Genomic DNA, 21,938 nt, shown 5'->3' on the forward strand with positions numbered 1-21,938 from the left:
ATCCTTCCTGAGCTGGCTTCTTGTCTGCTAGTCTGCCTTCCTCTGGTGTGATCATGGATGCTGCTTCCAGGAAGTCTGTTTGTATTTACCTGAGTTGGGACCTTTTCCAGCTGGGGGTTTGTATTGAGGATTCATTCTTTTAAAACTTACCAGGAAAGTGTGTGCTGAGGAGATTCCTGTTCTCATTTTTTATAAAACTACGTGAGCTCAAGTCTTTGAGAATTAGATTAATGCCTCAGAGTATATTCTGCACATAGAGCACATGTCTTTTGAGGGCTGTAACACCCTCACCTACAGGGGCCAGTTTGTACACCACGGCCAACCCTGAGATTCTAGTGCCGTGACTGTTTGAAGCAAGCTATAGTGGAGGCTGTGAACGTTTTACCTGCGGCGTCGTGCATTGTTCCCCACCATCCCTGGCTGCCCCTTCCCTCTTCATCCTTGTCAAGCTTTTCTGTCTCAGTGAGTGTGCCTTTGTCATCCTGTGGGGTGGCCAGCACTAGGGACTCTGGTTGCTGCTGCTCCGTAATGGTCTCCGTGTGTTCTTTGCAGTGCTCTGTGAAGAACTGCCGGACAGCCTTCCATGTGACCTGTGCTTTTGACCGTGGCCTGGAGATGAAGACGATTTTGGCCGAGAATGATGAAGTCAAATTCAAGTCCTACTGCCCGAAGCACAGCTCACACAGGAAACCCGAGGAGAGCCTGGGTGAGGGGGCTGCACAGAACGGGGCCCCCGAGTGTTCTCCTGGGAGCCCTCTGGAGCCCTTTGCCAGTCTGGAGCAGAATAGAGAGGAGGCCCACCGGGTGAGTGTTCGCAAGCAGAAGCTCCAGCAGCTGGAGGATGAGTTCTACACCTTCGTCAACCTGCTGGATGTGGCCAGGGCCCTGCGGCTGCCTGAGGAAGTAGTGGATTTCCTGTACCAGTACTGGAAGTTGAAGAGGAAGGTCAACTTCAACAAGCCCCTCATCACTCCAAAGAAAGATGAAGAGGACAATCTAGCCAAGCGGGAGCAGGATGTCTTGTTTAGGAGGCTGCAGCTGTTCACGCACCTGCGGCAGGACCTGGAGAGGGTAATGATTGACACTGACACCTTATAATGACTTAGAGAAGAAGATGTAAAGAGGCGAGCACTTGCCCAGAGCAAGAGATGATAGCCAGTCATTACTCTCAGATTCTTGTACACACTACAGCATGAGGTCGTGTTGGTTAAATATATTTATGGGCTGGTAAACTCACTGCAGTGTGCAAGACTGCCAGTGTGGGAGCTGCTTTGTGATTATTTTTCTTTACACACTTTCCCATTAATCTTTACTGTTCTGCAAGATCAGATGGGGCATACCCCTCATCCCCCGCTCCCCCATCATTGTAGAGCTGGAGGGAATTGAGCACCAGGAACACGACCAAAGGGTTGACTCAGTATTGTTTGCAGCCTAATTTTGAGAGCTGGGATGTGTCTGACTTACAGGGAGTGGGCAGCAGTAGGGGAATTTCTTGTTCAACCTGGGGAGACATTTCCTAAGGGCTGATGGCTGGATGAAGGGCTCATCAGAGCTAAGCACTGCCTCCTGCCGGCCCATCTTTGCTTCTAGGCTAATTTACAGGGGCATTCCCAGCTCTGTTGCGGAGCAGAGCAGGCTTTGGGTGCTGATGTATGTGCATGGACTTCTACACACACCTGTTACAGAAGACACTCTTGGCAGTGAGGTGCTAAGTCATCACAGAGGTTGTGTACATACAGTGCGTGTGCTTGTGTGTGCGTGCATCCCTGTCCGGGTTATGTCTGTGTGTGTGGGTGTGATTCCTGGTGCACAGGGCCATGGGTCTGTCTGTGGAATCCTTAGCAATCTCAATACACTACATGCATATACACAGACCTACGTGTTTATCACACTACTGGGTTGCTGATTAAGTGGCTGTTGGCTGCCTGGAGCCTCAGCTGCTGGCACTTCCTCAGCTGTTTGCTGCTTGGTGCCTCCCCCACTCTCCATTACCTCTGGAGTCCCAGTTTGGACCTCTCTTCCTGCTGCAGGAATAATTAGGAGTGGACTGCCCTCCCCAGGGTCTCTAGCTCCCTTAGGTAGTTTTGACTGAGGCTTACTAATTGGGGATGTGTCTTCAGCACCTCTCACACCTACTCCCCTGACTGCTAGCTACCTATTAAATTCATTAGTGTGGCAGAGATGGGATGCAAGTTTTCTGGACTGAAGCAGCCTGTGCTGAAAGGCACCCAAGTGGCCTGAAACAGTTAATGCTTATCTCCCTCAAGTCCCTCACTTATTAGAGAGGAGTGATTCATCACCTGTTCGGCAAGAGAATCTGACTCATAGATGATTTGAAATGAGAGTGTAGGCAGGGCAGGGATAGACTGCAGATGTGCTTAGCCAAAAGGATCAGTTCTCACAGAGGCCTCTATCACCTTGTTAGAGATGGGGTAGTTGTGAAAGTAGTTTTAAGTGCTCATTAGAGGCCCTTTTAGTACACCATCTAATGCTGGCTTCTTGTGATGTCCCTTTCTAGATGATGTTAGGATTCTGGGTAAGGTGGCTGGTGTCAGGCTAAGGGGAGGCAGGAGCAGGTTGGTGAGGCTCTCATACGCCCCCTGGTGGTTAGTGCAAAGAACCACATGCATTTGTGGTATGTTACTGAGAAAGGAAGGGTTCAGGGTAAACGGGTTTTATGGTGAGAAGCTGCCATCCTAACCCAACAACTGCTGTAACTGGGGTGCATGGAGTCAGATAGTCCTTGGGAGAAGTCTCATGTTTTGACTTGTGTTTGTTTCACAATCACCACAGAATAAAAGTGTAGAAAACGCTTGTGGTGTACTAACTCTCTCTCTGTATTTAAGTTACTGAGATTAACATACACTTATAATTAAATTCTGAACTTTTTTTGGAGTCGTCATTTTGCTTTTAAGTAGAATAATGGCTACGATGTATAAGGGAATAAATCAGGATTTGTGCGCGCGCGCGCGCGCGCGTGTGTGTATGTGTGTGTGGGTGGCATTACTTAACATTTATTATTAAAAAGTCTAAAGTTTTAATGAATTCAGTGTCAGTTTAAAAGGGTTTATTTATAATGAAAAGTTATGTTTTCCTCATCTGCTGTGAGGACTGGCTGAAAACGCTTAAGTCTATGACAGGCCCTGGAGATTTGTATAGTGCTTTGCAATTATAAACAAGTGTATCAGGCCAAGGGCTCATCAGGGCAGGCATGACAAAGGAAAAATCCAATGTTACAATGAACTTGATTTCTCAGTAAGTCAGTGATCTGCCTATTTATGAAGTATCAGTACATGACAGACACTCAAGAACCAGTTAACCCAGGTGACTGGAATCAAGGCATGTGGTCATTCCTGAACTAACAAGTGAGTAGCATTCATTAGAAATGCAGGTGACTCAGTGATTATGGTTAATTGCTCTTTCTGGCAGTTAAACACCTCGGGGAGCCTTGCACACCTGGGTACCAATTCTGGACCAGAAAGTTAGATGACAGGAATGGATATCAGAAGGCACTACAAAGAGAGGATGGTTGTGATGTGATGAGTGGGACTTTAAGTTCCCAAGGCTGCCACATCACTCTTAAAGGGTTCCTGACCACCTAATTAGCTCAGAAATTTAGTACTACTAGTTCAGATAAAGACATCCTCCCTCTGCACTCTTTGTAGTTGTATGGAAAGGTGCCAAGTCCCGGGGGACAGTCATACATTTGTCACTTAGTGGAATGGAACTTTTTGAAAACCCAATTGAGACCATAGTTGTCCCCTGAACAAAATGCATATAAGGCATGGTGTGGCAAACATTGCTTAGAGTTCAGAAAACACACTGCAGCTATTCCTGGCTGTTAGGCTGGTAGTTCTCAGGATGTGGTCCCTGATGCAACAGAAACATTCTGGAAACTTAAAAGTGCAAACTGGAATCAAGTATCCTCAGCATTGTTTGTTTGTGAACTTGCTAGAAGGGGAAAGTGTGACTTGGATTTAGCCTGGTGTCAGGGGACATGAAGTGTTGGGTTTGGATTCCGGCTGCTAGCAGCTGAGGGGAGGTGAATTGGGGATGTTTGGTTGAGTGGGATCAGTCCCGTTCTCCGGGCAAAGGCCATGAGTAGATTCCTGCCAAGAATGCCTTTTTTGGGGGGTGGGGGAGGGGGTGTCTACTTTGGGGTGCTCAGCTCTATAGTGGTCAGTCAGAGCTAGATCAATTAAGCTTTACTTATCCCAGCTGGAAAACATGGCCTTTTTGTTTTGTGGGTTTATTTAGAAGCTCTTCATCTGAGGTCACTGGAAGTAAATGAGTTTTTCTGACTTAGAGGCCATGGTAGAGTCTTCCCTAGCATACAAGCTACAAAAGTTGAGATCCCCTGGTTTCTCTACTTTTATTTTCCTGGATCAAGAGTTTGAGATGTGTCTGCTTTCCGTCTGAGTTGAATATGAGCATAAACTAGAATACCCATTTCGTGTTTCCAAAAATCAGATTCATCTTTATGTAAAAGCTGTCTTACGTGTACTGTCCAAAGTTTTGAATTTGAGATGAGGACTTAGGTTTGATTTTTTTAATTTTAATTTTAATTTTTGTTTTTGAGCTTCTACCCATAATCTCATTTGGTTGGAATATGACTTATCAAAGCGAATGAATAGCCTGTTAGTCATTTCTAGCCCCATGTTGGTTAAGTTTTCTCTAAAGAACACGTGTTTCCTTGCCTGGGATTGTGGCTGTCAGAGTTAGCTAGGCCCAGTGGTGTTATATTTAACTTACACAAGGAGAGTGAGTTCCTTCTTAATTTTTTAATCAAAGCCTATTTTTAATGGCATTAATAATGTAAATGATTAATGTACAACTAGAGACAGGAAGACCCTGCTAGTGAATCTGTCAGGGTCAGCAATGCCTGGTGGTGTTTCCCTTCCTGTCTCATGTCCTCATGTAAATTGGACTGCCTGGAACACAATCCTCTAAATTGTGAGGATTTAGAAAGGTCTGAAGACTGAGCCCTGGTGGTGGTAGGGTATCTGCATAGTAAGTCAGTGTGCAAAATGGCATGGCTTGTGCCAGAGAATCAGCCTGTGACTTTTGAACTTGGATATACAGTATGGTACAAAGAGACTGCTCAAAAGGATATATTTTTAGGGTGCCACTGATCATAAAAGGGAGGATGTAGTCATTTTTCACTTCTGCCATTGAGGTTGTTCAGGTTTTTATGGGCATCTTCCTGAAAAGGCTCAGCTATTCAGTGGTGGGATGGAGCTGACATTTTGTCTTTAGGCCCATGTAATCTAGTCACTTTTTGTTTTTTTGAGACAGTTTCTCTGTGTAGCCCTGGCTGTCCTGGAACTCGCTCTGTAGACCAGGCTGGCCTTGAACTCACAGAGATCACCTACTTCTGCCTTCTGAGTGCTGGGATTAATGGCATGCGCCACCACCAGGCCAATCTAGTCGGGAGACTTTAGGACCAAGGGATCAGTGACTTAATTCTTTAGTTTTGTACTTAGTGATGACAGGTGGTTTTAAGAGTAGGGGATATTGATTATGGAATCACTAGTGGGATGTGTACATGATGTGAAGCAGTCTTATATATCAGACATGAGTGGGGAATCTTAGTACTCGGTCTTTCAGTTACAAATGAACTAGACTGAGGTTAGTAGCAGTTGTAAGCTGATGACCTATAGATTCATAGATTGGTTGGGGATGCTAGGACAGTCCCCAGGCATTTGCATACCCCTCTCAAATACACTGCACTGCTGGTCTGGCTTTGCAAAGTTGTATCCAGTGGACCAAGCAGCTCATCTGGTCTTCCAGAGAGCCTTGTGCAAGGGGTTCCTCTTATGCCAGTGGCCTGGAAGCTGTGTGTGGGGAGGTTGCTTCTGAACTCCTCTAAATCCAGTAAGATGGTGGGGATGGCACTGTTGGATGGTAAGCAGAGCTCTTGGGCATAAGGCAGCAAGTCCTGAGTAAAGAGTGGAGGTCTCCTCTATCCTGCAGACTGGTGGGGAGGACTGGGACTCTATGTTCTCCTCAGGGTTACTCCGTGGCTGCTGCAGACACCGAGGGAATAAACAAACAGAACCCACCTCGTGGCAGGGTCAAATGCTTAAAGCACATTTTGATTTCAAATGTCTGTCGAGGCCCTAGCAGGGCCAGTATGTCTCAGGTAAAGGAAAACTGAAAGCACTGAAGTATCATTACTGTATTGCTCACTTAGAATCTTTATTCTCTACGTTCTAGGTTCGGAACCTCACTTACATGGTGACCCGCAGGGAAAAGATTAAACGATCTGTGTGCAAAGTCCAGGAACAGATTTTCAGTCTTTACACTAAGCTCTTGGAGCAAGAAAGAGTTTCAGGTATGCATAAGCCCTAGAAGGGCAAAATGTAGGGCAGGGGTTTGTAGCCTCAACACTGCTATTGAGGGAAAACAGTTGCTGTTTCATCTGTCCTGTAGAAAGTTTAAGTAGTACAGCTGTTCATATTTAAAGAACACCTTTAAACATTAAAGGCATTACGTTACAGGGAAAGAGCTGAATTTGGCCTTAAATAGGGTTTGAGACCTATAGCATCTCCCTGCTGACCAAATAGAAGCAAGTTGTAAACCTTACTTCTCTCTCCAATTTTCTTTTGTAAAGTGGGGATGCTATTTCAAGCTACCTCTTGTAAGTATCAGGAAATTATAATGAAAGTGAGAGCACATTGAAGTGCTCTTGATAAACATGGGGACAGCTACCAAGGCATGCATTCTCTAGCCTTTGGATCAACCTAACATGTAAATAGATGGTAAGACTCTTTACTCACCACATAAACTCATTTCATAACACTTATGGTGGACTTCCGAAGCTATAAATGTAATTCGGAGTGTGCCGGACATTTATTTAGTGTCTTCTATTTACATTGTTCTGGCCAGCCAAAAAGGAAGATAAATGTGGGGTGTATGCTTCCTCTGCTGGAGAGTGGCTGAGTTACTTGGAGACCACGTGTAATGCTGGGCAAGTGTTTCACTCTGGGATTCATTTGCTCTTTAATTAGTCTGGTGTAGAATCAGGACCTCTAAAGTATGCTTTTAGCACCAGTGTTGGTTCTATGATGGCAAGCCCCAAGAAGTAGAAATGTAGGAGTTTCATGGAGGAAGTCTGTCCTGGGAACTTGCTCAACACAAAGACCTGAGTCTTTTGGGTTTTGGGCTGGTGAGTTTTGGGCTGGCCTTCAATGGAAAAGGATGAATGACTCCACCTTGGACTGCCCTTTAAAGTCACAGCAACAGCACACTTGACACTTGGTTGTGTGCTGAGTCGTGGTCGATTCACTCTTCCCTTTCTGATTTTGTGGTCTTTTCTATAGATAATTATGGAATACAAACAACACATGTTGTTCGAAACTGCTGAAATCCAAACTCTGCCTTAGAGTTAGATACATGTGACTAGAGATAACTTGGTTCTGAGACCAAGGGGAATTTTCAATAATATTCTTAGTAACATTAACTTAGATGTGTTCTTGCTAAGATTAAATATTTTCCAGAGAGATCAAGTGTCTTTCATTATCTGGAACTTGAACTTAAGCTGTAAAAATTCAAATGTAAGGTTTTCAAAGTGTAGCTTCATAGGTAAAAGTAGTGCAGTTTAGATCTTTTAAGGCTACTCTCTCTCTTCATCCTTCCATTGGAAGCTGCTGTTACCTGGGATGGTTAATGTAGTGTACCTGTAGAGTTCTGCCAGTTGAAGCTTTTGGTACTTGAGGTGGATTCAGTGATTGGTTACCCATAAAGGATGATTTCTGTGTGGCTTGAAAGGAGTCATTTTTTATGGGTATCACAAGCAGCCTCTTGCATCAGAGCTGAGGTTTGTACTTGGGTGAGTGGATGAAATTCTCTTCACAAGGGTAGGTTGTATTTTGAGTTATAGAACTGTAGTATAGATTCATCCAGAATTCCTGCTGCTGCTGAGCATGGTGGGTCATGCCTGTTATCTAAGCATTCTGGGGGCTGTGGTAGGAGAAGTGCCAAAATTTCTAAGTCATTCTGGACTACATTGTGAGTTCTAGGTCAGCCCAGGCTACAGAATGAGACCGTGTTTGTAGAAAACAACAAACAGAAGTACAGAAAAGAGAAACCAATCTTTCCTTCATTTTGAGTTGAGTGGAAAGTATGGTCAGTTGGAATGACTTACTTTTTTGTGGGAGGCTATAGCAAATGCAGCTAAAGCCCTCTAGGGTGGCTTTTCTTTCTCATTTCTAGACTCCAATGCTTAAGACAGTTTCAAGGGAGATGACTTTACGTGTGTTCTTTAGAATTCATGGCTCAAACTGTTGTGATTCTGGGAACAAGTAGGGTCCTTCTGCAGAAGGAGAGCATCTTTGGTGGAAATGGTGCTTATGGGAGGCCTAGCATTAGATACTTTTGAGAGATGGGCTCCAAGTCCAGTAGATAGAAATTAAAATTCAGACAACACTAGACTCTCTTCACCTTTCTGTTTCCTGTTGGGTATTTCAGTTAAAAAAACAAACAAAACCTATCTCACGTGTGGCTATCCATTGTTTTTTGAGAAAGCAGTTATTTCCAAGCCAACAGCGTGTAAAAAGGACCTCAGCTGTGTTGCTTGTGCCTACATCTGATGGACAGTAAGGTCTTGTGAGGGCTCCTTGACACACTGGAGCCAGCTCTTATTCTCCTGGTAGTTCATGTCTTAACAGGAGACACAAAATGTGAGATTTGCTTTTTTGTAGCTGGTCTTGATACTCTTGCAAAAACATGGTCCTTATGAATTCACCAGCAGTTTTCAGACCAGAGTTAATGAGTGTGAGGGTATGAGATAAATTTGGTAGGTCATGACTAACATACAAAATAAGTATGAAGTAGATTACCAAGTGTCAGGCTGGAGAGATGGCTCAGTGGTTAAGAGTACTTGGCTGCTCTAGCATTCCAGAGGATCTGGGTTTGATTCCCAATACCCACATGACAATCCCCAACTGTCTATTATAATAAACTCCAGTTCTAGAGGATCTGACACCCCTTCTGGCTTTCACAGGCACTGTACCCATGTAGTACACAGACATACAGTCAGGCAAAACACCCATACACATAAAATAAAAATAAACAAAAATAATTAAAAAAATAGGAAGTGTCAGTTTCTATCAAGAGATGAGAATTGATATTATTTCCTAAGATTTTACTAGGTTAAGCTATGAAACTTTAAGTTTTGTGATTTGCATAAAAGCCTAACTAATCTTTAACTTGGATGGCAAGTTGAACCCAAATAGATTTTGGATATACTGTACTTTTTTTTCATATTACATGTCCAGAATTATGTGAACACCTACCTTTTATTCAGTTTATACATTTACATGTATTTGTCCTCAATGGCCCTTTGGAGAAAGAACCTTGAAAGCTCTAGTTAGTCTCAGAAAGGAAAGTGATGGATAGTGACTGGTAGATGGTATAATTGCTGCTGTGTAGAAGTGGCAGCCATTGGAAGGATTCTGAATGGATTCCCCTTTGAAAATCACATCTTCTTTGAATTTTGTTTGTCCTTGAACAGATAGTTCAGGAAAATTTGTGTTTTAGTGGTTTTGGAAAAAAAAATGTAGTATACTGACCTCTTAGATTGAAAGCAGATTCTTGAATCAGGTCATGGCTTTAAAAACACTTTTTTTTTTTTTTTTTTTTTTTTTTTTTTTTATAACAAAAATGGCCGGTGACTACTGGGTGGGAAGTTTGTGTAATGATGCTTCAGGTCTAGAACTTCATTCTTTTGGCTTTGCTTATGTAATTTTTCCCTTGTGGTTTTCTGTTTGTAGGTGTGCCTTCTTCCTGCTCCTCCTCACTGGAGAAGATGCTTTTGTTCAAAAGTCCTTCTGTGGGCCCCAATGCTCCCAAGATAGAGGACTTGAAGTGGCATTCTGCATTCTTCAGGAAACAAATGGGTAGTACTTCCTTGGTTCGTTCGCTGAAAAAGTCCCATAAGCGAGATCCTCTGAAGAATAGTTCTGGGAGTGAGGGCAAGACCCTGTTAAAGCAGCCAGATCTGTGTGGTAGAAAGCAGGGGCTGGGGGTCCCAGAAAGCTATCTGAGCATTGAAAAGACTTTTGCAGAAGCACGTCTCATATCATCAGCACAACAGAAAAACGGTGTGGTGACACCAGACCATGGGAAAAGAAGAGACAATCGTTTTCATTGTGATCTCATTAAAGGAGACTTAAAGGACAAATCTTTTAAACAGAGTCACAAGCCTCTCAGGTCCACAGACACATCCCAGAGGCATCTGGACAACACAAGAGCTGCCACCTCCCCTGGAATAGGGCAGTCAGCACCTGGCATGAGGAAGGAGATTGTGCCCAAGTGCAATGGCTCCCTAGTCAAAGTGCCTACAACACCTGCCAGCCCAGTGAAAAGCTGGGGAGGATTCCGGATTCCAAAGAAGGGGGAACGGCAGCAGCAAGGAGAAGCCCATGGGGGGGCCTGCCACCAGCACTCAGACTGTCCCCACCTGGGTTTAGGCCGAGTTCCAGGCAAAGAAAGGGCAAAGAACAGGTTAAGAACCGACAGTGAGAACGATGGGTATGTCCCTGATGTGGAAATGAGTGACTCAGAGAGTGAGGCATCGGAGAAGAAGTGTATCCATGCCAGCAGCACCATCAGCAGGAGGACAGACATCATCAGGAGAAGCATCTTGGCCTCTTGATGAAACGGACGGTGTGGAAGCATGTGGCTTGTTGCTGGCCATGCTGAGGAGAGCTCTGACATGGGGGCAAGCAAAAACCCATTATTTCTGAGCCACACAAACATATTTCCTTGCAATTCAGATTGAATTTTTTTCCAGAGTCATTTATAAATCATTTGTTGTGAGAAGTTTGTGTTATTTGCAACTTGTTGAGGAAACAGTAGGTTGTAACCACAAGACACTAAGATTAGAACCTGAACTAAACACTAAAAATGAGGTAACTCTAGAGAGGGCCAGGCTTGAAAGGCACCGTGCATTACTGCCCTCTACGTTTTTTCCAAAGCACAAACTCTTGGATACTCTGAGTACAGAATCAGATAGAATTCTGTTATGAATAAATCCTATTTATAGAAGCCTTCACATACTATTTATAGCCCACAAAGCTTATTTTCTAGGAATGGTAAATGCTGACAGCATTTTGGCTCCCAGGCTGTTGGTGTGAGTAGCTGGGACTCGGGAGCTTCAGCAACACTGGGATCTTGCACACATGGCGTCCAGGGGAAGAGTTTACACAACAGGCATTGGTGGAAGGCTGGAGGGACAGAGCAGAGCTGCTCAAGTGAAATTCTGGGCCTGTGTAGCAGGTCCTGCGGCCCCGAGTGGGCTGTGGACATACGGTGTGGGTGGAGAGGATGAACCTGGTGGAGAAAGTTCTGTGAGAAAGGGCAGCCGAGGCCCAAGTGTTACTAGTCCTCTTTACCTTCCTCTTTCCTAACTGCTGGTCCTCGGACCCAATTGGGATTTCCCTGGCTACTGCCAGTACTTGACCACCTGGCTTCCAATAACACAATGACTATTCAAGTTCAAGTGATGAACTTCAGACTCTGGTGACTCACTCCCCAGAGTCGACCACTAATGCGTATTTGGGGAATCCAGGCTTCCACCATGAACGGATTCCTTAAGCAAGAAAGAAGAAAAAAAAAAAAAAAGAAAAAAGAAAAAGGTAAAACAGGTTATATTTTAAAACAATAGAAAGGCAATATGTTGCGTCAAGCTCTTCTATTGACCAAGGCTATACAGGAAAGAAGTCAGTGTACCCTTGAATAGATTTTTTGGAGTTGGAGTTCTAAACTCTGATTTGTAACTTGGACTTTCGAATTGCAAATGGCAATAACTAGTAAATTATCAGCAATAATTTACCATTAAATTTGAGTACAATGTTCTGTTTTTGCACTCACGTAGTGCGTATGTATTCAGACAAGTGGATAGTGTTCAAGTCCTGTTATTTTCTTTGGCATTCAGTGTAGTTGTGAATCAAATTTAAGAGAAGGAAATAGCAATGAGATTTAGATTTAAGGGTATTTCGAATAAGCCCAGTTTCCCCTAAATTACCCTTAGTTTGTTAATATCAGTGTTTGGATTCTCATTCATTTATACATCTGTTTCCATGTGGCAGGGACATTCTGATATTTAATGAGCAATGCTTTGAGTTTGTAGAAGCTTTCAAGTCTTCCAGATGATTGTCAACAACAGAAAAGGCTTATTGAATTCCATCTTGCTATGCAAGTTTTATCAGATGATCAAATGACAGATCTGATGCATCCCATTGTATGTACGACATTTTCAAACCAAGTCTTAACTTCTCAAGTACATTGTAGTAGTTAATTCAGGGGCGGGGAAAGGATGACCCAGGTTTTAGATTGACTATTTTTGAGCTGTGGAGCTCCTTTTGAAACTGCTGCCCAGATCAGCTTTTTGTTACCGGTATTTGAAGGTTCTTAGGAGTCCAAGTTGTACTTTCGCTTGTAGCTTAATTTAAAAATGAGATGTTTTGCATATGAACAAAACCCTTTTGCTGGATACAGGAAAAGGTTGGACTCTATCTAGTTATCTTTTGATTGCAGCAACAGCACTGGGTGAAACTAGAATTTATAGAGGAATAATTTGTGAAGCCATAGAAAGAAAACCTAAATTAATCTAGTGAGTATATAGCCTCTCACCAGTTTAAGAGGCACCAGATCCATTTGCACTATTAGGAATGCTAGTTTTGTGCAAAAATAATGCCTTACCTGTTTTCCCCCCACATTTTGGTTGAAAAGCTTTCAAATGTTCCAAGTTATGCTGAACCAAAAAAAAAAAAAAAAAACAAAATAAAAAAATAAAAAAAATTTCCCCCACAAAAACAAAACAAAAAATAAAAGCCCACACTTTTTATTACTGCTTTGAAATGCAAATGGTATAGAGCACGGTTTCTGACAGTGTAACGATAGCTTTGTAAGTTAGTTTCATGTCATGCTGGGAACTCTGTATGAGGCGGCCATACGCAGCGACAGCCCACCTACCCACTTGCATTCTATTAGTATGGAGCTTTTTTGTTTGTTTGTTCTTTTGAATCTTCCTTGTGCATCCTGACCAAGAAATATCTTTGATTATGATCAATGTATTATGTCAAAATGTAGACTAGTTAAACTTTTGTAAAGTTGCCTGGAATGTTATTTGTTAGGTTATAAACACAAAATTTAAATGAAGGGTTTTATGTGTTGTGTACAAATCTGAATTATTTTAAAATGGACAAACTTGTCATTACATTTGTAACCTTGTACAGAGGATTTTTCACTATGTGCCTAGCTTGGTGTCCATTCAGCTAAAATTGAAAAAAAAAAAAAGGTGCATGAAGAGTTAAAATCAGAAGTTAAACAAAGTATATGTAGAGATGACTATTTTATATTACATGGCCCAATCCTGTATTTATTTCTACCCCCTTTTTGAAAGTATTTATAAAACTAGTTGAAGACAGCTGTATTTTTTTGTTGAACTATTTAGTAGAATTTGTGCCTTTTTGTCTGTATGTGAATAAATGCTGTACATTTTGCAATACATTTTTAAATGTCTGTTCTGTTAATCTGCTTTTGGTTAAGGGCCCTTACAGTGGGTTTGTCGTCTCTGTTAAATGGACAGTGAGAACTGTAGGGGACACACCTACCCGGAGGACACAGAATCACTGGGCTGGTTTCTAGACACTGCTACTAATAGTTGCCCTGTGTGTTGTCCTTTCCCCTCCACCCCTCCATGAGCCACCTTGAGCTCTTTCCAGGATAGAATTTGGATCTGAAACAATTTTTGAAGCAACATAGACTAGGGTTTAAAGGCTGAGCTGTGGTTTACTATCACATAACCATAGTCAAGTTTTTAAGTCTCAGTTTTCTCAGAGGTATTATGCCTCCTAACTCAACCTCCCAGGCAAGGTGGTATATGCCTATAATCCTGTAACTTGGGAGGTTGAAGAAGAATCACTAGGTATTGTTTCAAAGATCTTCAAAAACAACACCCCTAAAATACATATTTGGGTGTACCTCTGAGAGAAAACACTTGTCCAGTGTGTGCAAGACCATGTTTCTATCTCTACTGCTGCAAAGACAAACATTTTGGTGTCTTACTGGAGTTGCAGTATTTAGAGCATTTCAGAGATCTTTTGCAAAGCATGTACTAGGCATCGAACCGTGGTCACAGTTTTTCACCATTAGGATGCTCCAGGAATCTCTATGACTTGGTAAGCCTGTCCAGGCTAATGCTGTATTTGTGAAGTATGGAGTGCTTAACAGTTTTTCAGAGTAGTTTCATTAAATCCCTTTGAGCACAGAATACTGGAACAGTAGGTCAAATAAGAGGAACTGACCTACATTCCCCAAAACAGGATGTCTAAGATCACGCATTGGGACTTGGCAAAACTGGGCCTCCCTCGAAGTTTTAGTTTTGCATATTTGCTCTGGGAACAGTCTTACACAATCTGTCCAGTCAAATGCACCCTGGTGTTGGGAGCAGCCGGCCTGATGTAGTGTACACATCCCCGTGTAGATTATGATTAGAAGCAGTGATAGCATATCGTTACTGCTCTACTCGAATTTATAATTTTGAACAGACTTTTCTAACAGGAAGTGACAATACTTGGCTAAACCTTTGTTTATTTCTCCTTGTCCTCCTTAGTGACTATTTACTTCTATGTTGTTTGCTCTCCTAAGACTCCAGAGAGAAATAACTGTGATTCTTCCTATAAGGTCTTCAAGTTGAATAATCACAATAGCTCCCTAGGGAAATTAAGTCCCCAGGAGCCAAAGGAAGGGCCCGGTGTTGGCAATTCTGTAATCTGTGACGGGAAATGTGGCACCAGGGATTTGAGTTCATGTTTCCACCCAAATCAAGGAGAAAATGGTTCTGCCTTTGAAACATTAGCCATCTGCATCAAACCGCCGTTAACTGCAACACTGAAATCTTTCCTCCAGTCTCTCTTTAATGCTCAGCACTGCCTTAGACACCTCGTCTATGCCAGTTTGGAGAGCTCAGTCTCTGAGAAAGATTAAAAGCCAATCTAACCTGTCCTGTCCATTCCTTGGTTTCTGCTGTTCTCCATGCAGCCGAATTCTTTTTCTGAATGTATTACTTTCTCAAGGGGGAGTAATTCTCTGATTATACAGATGCTTCAGGTTTGGGTATTCAGTTTTTCTCTCTTGTTTTAGGCAGTGACACCCTGGGAATCCATTGTGAATGCTTTCTTCAATGGCCCATTGTTCGTCAAGGTCTCTACCACCCCAACAATTTCCATTTCTTGGGGTTCCATCACCTCTTCAGGGTTCTTCATTTCTTGCTAGATTGTTGCAGCAGCCTAGTCTTGTTTCCTTGACTCACGCTGTGCTGAAATGAACTGCTTCCCCTAATTAGCTGTAACCTTGCCAATGCTATCTCCACAGTAACAACTTCCAAATGGCAGATTCTGTCATTCTGTACAGCTTTCAGAGGAGCCTCCAAACCTGGTAATTAGACTGGGTTTATCAAGTGGCAAGCACTGGTCTGTATTACATATACTGATTTGTTGAGTCGTTGGGCAGGCACTGTTCTCTTTTTGCCAATGAGGAAACTGAGGCTCACCATCTGTGGGGAGGTCTGGAAACCATTTCCAGCTAGTCTGAGACCAAGTCTCCAGTCTCTGCTGCTCTCAATATGAAAGAAGTTCACATAAAACAATTCACATGCTCTTGAGAACATATAGGCCTATATATGTGAATTTTACCTCATCAAATCATATATAGTAAAATCAACAGTTTTGGCTTTGTATATTACATTATGAGACTATGAGCATGAAATGACAGAAGTCCAGTCTGTTAAGGACTGTGTTCTGCCTTTTGCCAGGAAGAATGGAATTACTTTAGCTATACACCTTCATGTAACACACATACTTATGGCACAACAAATACACATATGAATAGAGCAGTATTAGCATTCCTAATACTGCTATTAGGAATGCAAAGGATAATTCTCTATAGTCCAACAATGTTTAGAAGATAAAATTTAAAATTAGTTTCTGGTATGAGGATTGTTCTGACACTTTAAATTGAAATAATGCAATAATTTCCAAATCAATTTTTTTGTGATATTAGGCATAACAAGCCTGGCCATTTCTATAAATGGATGAGCAGTACTGGTGGGTGTGGTGGTGAATGTCTGTAATCCCAGTACTAAGGAACTGAAGCTGAAAGACTGAGTTTGAGGCAGCCTCAAATAAACAAACAAAACAAGTAATACCAAGTCAAGCAGCAAAGCAAAGCAAAATGAATGGCAGGTCGTTCTACTGCGCTGCCAGTCTGTTCTGCCAGTCTCCATGGCTAGGCTTGCATATGACTGAGCTTTCTTAGTATATCTACCAACTGCGGGTCAGCTGGCTATTTTACCTACTTATCTGGCTGCTGGTTCTAATTTCAGAATTATTTCCAATGTAAAACAATGTTTATCATGAAGCACATCTTTTCCTCTGTTGTTTCCCCATACAGCATCCTCAAAGGCAGACTCTCTTCTTTTCCTCCCTAGCGGTGACTCTGCTCCAGCTCTAGCGTTTGAATTATTCTTTTTATTTAGAAAAGCAGTGTTTTCCACTACTTGACTGCTATTTAGGATGTGGACACTTTGGTTTTCTGGGTTTAGAAATATTACCAAGTAAGTTCCACTAGATATAAAGACACTCAGGGAAGTTTTCAAGGTACTAATGAAGGGCTCTTGGATTAGGGTTTGAGTCAGAAAGGGCAGGCTATGATACCAAGACTCTTGAAGATGGCAGGTGAATGACATGCACATGCAGATATTTGGGAGCTCCAGGAGAGCAGGAACCCTGTGAGGTAGATGACAACGGAGAAACCTTGCTTTCAGTAGCAGTGAAAAGAGGGAAACCTGGAAAAACCCCAGAGTTCAGTGTGTACTCAGGAGGGCTCCAATCTGACTGAGGAATGCTTTTCTCCCAGTGAGTGACACAGAGGACAGGGACTTCTGCATGTGACAGGGCTTTCAGGAAACCCACACTGTACCTTCAATAACAGAAATGGGAGGGGAGGGAGAAGTTTGCTTTCTCCACACTTTACTTGAGCACTGGCAAGAGGTCATTAAAAAAAAAAAGAGCCCTGTTGAGTGGGCTAGGCAGACACTGAAGCAAGGCCCCTTTGGGAACCCAGACAAGTGTCAGTGGGCCTCTCAGCATGGCCTGTAGAATATAGTTAGCATGGAGAAGGTATGGCACCTGTACCTAGGTAAGAGATGACATACAGACCTTGGACCTGTACCCAATACTCTTTCCTTCACTTTTGCCCTTCCCTTAGTTAATATCTAATTTAAATTTAATGGATGTGTTTATTATGGAATATTAATTTAAGATGTTACATTTGTTTATGCTGTAGAACATTTGTTTAATGATGCAAAGATGTATTGCATTCTTTTATGTTGCATGTGTTTAACTCTGTGAAGCTGTGTTCCTTTGCCTGTCTAAAACACCTGATTAGTCTAATAAAGAGCTGAATGGCCAATAGCAAGGCAGAAGAGAGAAAAAGGTGGGGCTGTTTGGGTAGAGAGAATATATAGAAGCAGTATGAGAAGAGGAGGAGCAAGAAAAAGGAGGAGAGGAGGATGCCAGAGGCCAGCCACCAGCAGCCATGAAGTAAGAAGGGAAGAAAGACATAGAATAAAGAAAGGTTAAAAAGCCCAGAGACAAAACAAAGAAGAGAAATGGGTTAATTTACATAAGAAAACTGGCTAGAATTAAGCCAAGCTAAGGCTAGGCATTTATAAGTAAGAATAAATCTCCGTGTATTTATTTGGGAGTTGGGGGGCAGGCCCCCAAAGAGTAAACAAACAAAATGACACATGCTGGCTAGTTTTTATGTCAACTTGACACAAGTTTACAGTCATCTGAGAGTAGGGAACCTTAATTGAGAAAATGCCTCTGTAAGATTGGGCAGTAGGCAGGCAAGCCTGTAGGGCACTTTTTTAGTGATTGATGTGGGAGAGTCTAACCCACTGTGGGTGGTGCTACCCTAGGCTGGTGGTCCTGGGTACTGTAAGAAAGTAGGCTGAGCCATGAGGAGCAAGCCAGTAAGCAACACCCCTCCATAGCCTCTGCATCAGCTCCTGCCTCCAGAATCCTGTCCTGACTGCTTTTGATGATGTTACATGGAAATGTGAGTGAAATGAACTATTTCCTCCCCTAGCTGCTTTTGGTCATGGTGTTTCATCACAGCAGCAGTGGACCAGTTTTGACCTGTCTTATTCTCATTTGCCCTTTGTTGTTGGTAAGTTTGTCCAAAATACAGCTCCAGACACAGGAGGTGGGAGCTGGAGGTCTTCCTGCCTCAGCCACAGTACAGAGACTGTTTTAAATACTCCCACTGCGTCTCTTTGTTCTCTTCCTTTCCCTCTAGCTGGAGCTGTCTTAGCGTCCTCCTTCACTGAATATTTTCTCTCTTCTCTCCGGAGCTCCAGTACTCCAGTCATGCCTTGCTCACTCCCTTGCCATTCCTACCCAGAGGAAACAGGTATTTTAGTACACTCTCTACTATCCTTGTTCCTCTATGTCCTCTCCAGTTACTGGAGTTCAAACAGTGATGGTTTTTATTGGCTATGCTGTATTTTCATCTCTTGGTGTGACAGTTTTGCAATTTGTATGCTGCTCTTGGAGAACAGCTGGTAATCAGGCCTAGTACCCTGAGCATAGATGAGGGTTTAGTTACTGAATTATACCCCAGTCAGCAGAACAACAACTGAGTCTGATTGGAACATCACAGATACACCAAATCAAAGAATATGGGTGACTTGAAACAACAAACAAACACCCAACCAACAAGAGCCCAAATACCAAGGCAGAAACATAAGAACAAACATAAAAAACCAGGGCAACATGATTCTTCTGCAAATTACCAATTCCACAGTATGTATTCCAATGAGAATGAGTTAGATGAAATCTCAAACAGAGAATTCAAAAGAATCACCTTCAAAAATGTTCAATAAAACCAAAGATGACACAAAATAAACTTCTGAATAAATTAAAAGAGAACAAAAGCAGTTGAATGAAATAAGTCAATACAGGATACAAAAGAGGAATTCAGTATAGAGATACAAATATCGAAGAAAAATCAAATTTAAGTTTCAGAAATAAAAACCTCAATGTAAATAAAAAAACTCAGAGGGAAGTTTCATCAATAGAGTGGTCAAGTGGAAGACAGACACTATGAGGGCTTTAAAAGAAGGTATTAATACATTCAGAGAATGAAAGATGAAGTAGTCAAAAATATGAGGACAGTGGATACCATTAAAAGACCAAATCTATACAAATCACGGGCATAGGTGAGTGTGGCAGTTTAAAGAAGAAATGTCTTCCACAGGCAGTATTTAACACTTGCTGCCCAGCTGATGGCACTGTTTGGGGAGGTTTTGGAACCTTAGGAGGTGCAGTCTTATTGGAGGAAGACTGTCACTGGGGACAGGCTTTGGGGGTTCATAGTCTTGCTTCACTTTCTATTTACATTCCCTGGTTCTTGTGTGCAGATAAAGATGTGACCAGTCAGGTGCTGTACCATGCCAAGCAGTTCCCACCATTATGCACTCCAGCCCTCTGGAACTGTGAGCCAAAGTAATCTTTCTTCTTAAGTTGCCTTGGCCACAGTATTGTATCACAGCAACAGAAAAGTAAACTAATGATGAGCTGGTACCATGGAAGTGGAGTTTTCGCTCTAAAGAACCAGACTGGTGTTTTTTTGAGGAATGCGATGGACTTTGGACTAGAGACCTATATTTTTGATGAACACGGGCCTGTGACCTAAAAAGAGTGCTGTGTTACCTAGTCTCAGAGAGCACCCAGATATGAGTCCTATCCCAGGCACCAAGAACATTTATAAAGCCTACCACTGAATCAATGCCAGCACAGACACTACAAACTGAAAGGTGCTGTGCTGTAGAGTGTAAGGGAGTCTGGTTCTAAACCCAGCTGTGGCATTTGCCTGTGATATGACTCTGGCAAATATTTAATCTTTGCCATACTTTCCATTATTGGGAAGGAAATCATCTCTACCAAGCAGCAGTGTTGGATTATATGTGATAATAAATGCAAATGCCTACTACTCCATAGATTATCAATAAATATATACCAGTAATATGTATCAGCACATGTATCACAGATATGGGACAATTCTCCAATGAATTATTTGAGGTAAAACTTCTCTAATATTTTTTACCCTCTGTATCAGTTTACATAAGAGGAGATGCTAGTCTCTTCCTATTTTCACAGATCTAAGTGCTAACACTCTTCCTTTCACATCATACTACATTCTTCTGGCACTTTTTCCTTTCAAGAAAGGACTTGGTTACCATCAAGTGAAAATATTGAATGAAAATTTCCTTAATGTCTTATCAAAACAATTAAATGGTTTCAATAAACACTAAAGGAATGAATCATGATTACTAGGATGCTACAGGGAGTCACTAAGAAGATTAGTAATTTTGTTGATCAGAATTATTAGATTAGACGCTGGAAACATAACGAGTGTGGCATAACTGGACATTTGCAAGGCAAAGGATGGTTCTTTCTTGGTGTTCTAAGGATAAGGTACAAGCAGCAACAAAGACTGGATTGGAAAAACACATTGAGCAACCATACCTGATGGGCTCTGCTTTGTTATCAAGTAAGGTAACAGTGACTGAAGAGACAACGGGGGTCAGTGTGCATACTGGAGTGCCTGTAGGAATGTGGAGTATGTGGGGGATTTTTGCTTTTAGCAGTACTGGAGACTGAAACCAGGTTCTCATGCACACAGGCAAGTGCTCTTCTACTGAGCTATACCCACAGCCCACTGAAAAGTTTTATGGTAAATTCTTGGGCTAAAAGGTGACAGTACTGTAAAAAAATTACTTTCAAGATGTCTTTCTTTTCCTATGTATGTACATAGTTATTTTTCGTCTTCCTATATGATAGTTTTAATATTACCACAAATGCTATAAAAATGATAGTATTAATACTACCACAAATGCTATACAAATGCTAGTATTAATATTGCCACAAATAATAGTATTAATATTACCACAAATGCTTATGTAGTAATGATCAGTAAGAGAAATCAGTCAGTATCTTTTTGACTGTAAAACCTTAAGTATACTCATATGGCTAGGGGAACTAAACACATTTTTATTTATGTCTAGTTTTATGTGTGGGTGCTTTGCCTGCATGCATGTGTATGCACTCACTGTATGGATGCAGTGCCCATGAAACCAGAAGAGGGATCAGATCCTCTGAAACTAGAGTTACAGATGGTTGGTAGCTGCCACATAGGTTCTAGGAACCAAACTTGGGTCCTCTGGAGGAGTAGCCAGTGCTGCCCTTAACTGTCGAACCATCTCCTTAACCCCCAAATAAATTTAAAAGTTTACTACAAATTTATTATTTTACTTCCCCAAATACCATTTTCTTTGTTATTTTTATTTAAATTTTTGTTTTGAGACAGGGCTCACTCTATAGCTTAGGCTGACTCAGAATTCATGATATAACCAGGTTGGTTTTGCATTCAGTCATCCTTCTGCTGGAATTACAGATGTGGGCCACAGTGCCTACCTAGATTTATTGCTTTGCTTGTTTGCTTTGAACTTAACTTTTTATTTTATTTTTTTTTTGAGGATTTTTCTACATGAGTACTATGTTTATATTATTTAAATGTTATTTTAAAGAAGGATTTACTTTAGTATTAATTATGTGTGTGTCCTTGTATTGCTGTGTGTACATGAAGTACCCACAGAGGCTAGAACAAGGAGCTGGATCTCTTGGAGTTGGAGTTAAGGCTGTTGTGAGCTGCCCTCTGTGGGTTCTGGGAACTGAACTTGGGTCCTGAGAAGAGCAGAGCCATCTCTCCAACCTCAAAATTTGCAATTTTGGAAAAAATGCTCAAATGTGCTATGGCCAAAGAAGAGACTTATGTAGTATTGAAATAATTTTCATGATGATTGC

At 42.0% G+C, this 21,938-nt stretch overlaps 2 protein-coding genes across 5 annotated transcripts in view; one reads left to right on the forward strand and one right to left on the reverse strand.

Annotated features, from left to right (window-relative positions):
* Nucleotides 1-13,515, forward strand: part of Jade1 (jade family PHD finger 1) — a 57,093-nt gene extending 43,578 nt beyond the window's left edge. For 3 of the 4 annotated variants that reach the window (XM_052730606.1, XM_052730605.1, XM_052730607.1), the window contains exons 9-11: nt 553-1,071; nt 6,217-6,334; nt 9,774-13,515. In XM_052730606.1, coding sequence (XP_052586566.1) covers nt 553-1,071; nt 6,217-6,334; nt 9,774-10,657 — 1,521 coding nt within the window. In that variant the 3' untranslated portion in view covers nt 10,658-13,515. Of the gene's footprint in view, nt 1-552; nt 2,890-6,216; nt 6,335-9,773 lie in introns of those variants that run through there. The other variant, XM_052730608.1, reaches the window with a different exon arrangement.
* Sclt1 (sodium channel and clathrin linker 1) overlaps nt 10,599-21,938 on the reverse strand; it is a 131,513-nt gene continuing 120,173 nt past the window's right edge. The window contains exon 22 of the transcript XR_008216333.1: nt 10,599-10,712. The gene's annotated coding sequence lies outside the window, so the exon portion shown is untranslated. The remainder of the gene's footprint in view (nt 10,713-21,938) is intronic.

This window comes from Peromyscus californicus, unplaced genomic scaffold (genome assembly GCF_007827085.1).
Source record: "Peromyscus californicus insignis strain IS unplaced genomic scaffold, ASM782708v3 Scaffold_9__1_contigs__length_137607984, whole genome shotgun sequence".
Lineage (NCBI taxonomy): Eukaryota > Metazoa > Chordata > Mammalia > Rodentia > Cricetidae > Peromyscus > Peromyscus californicus.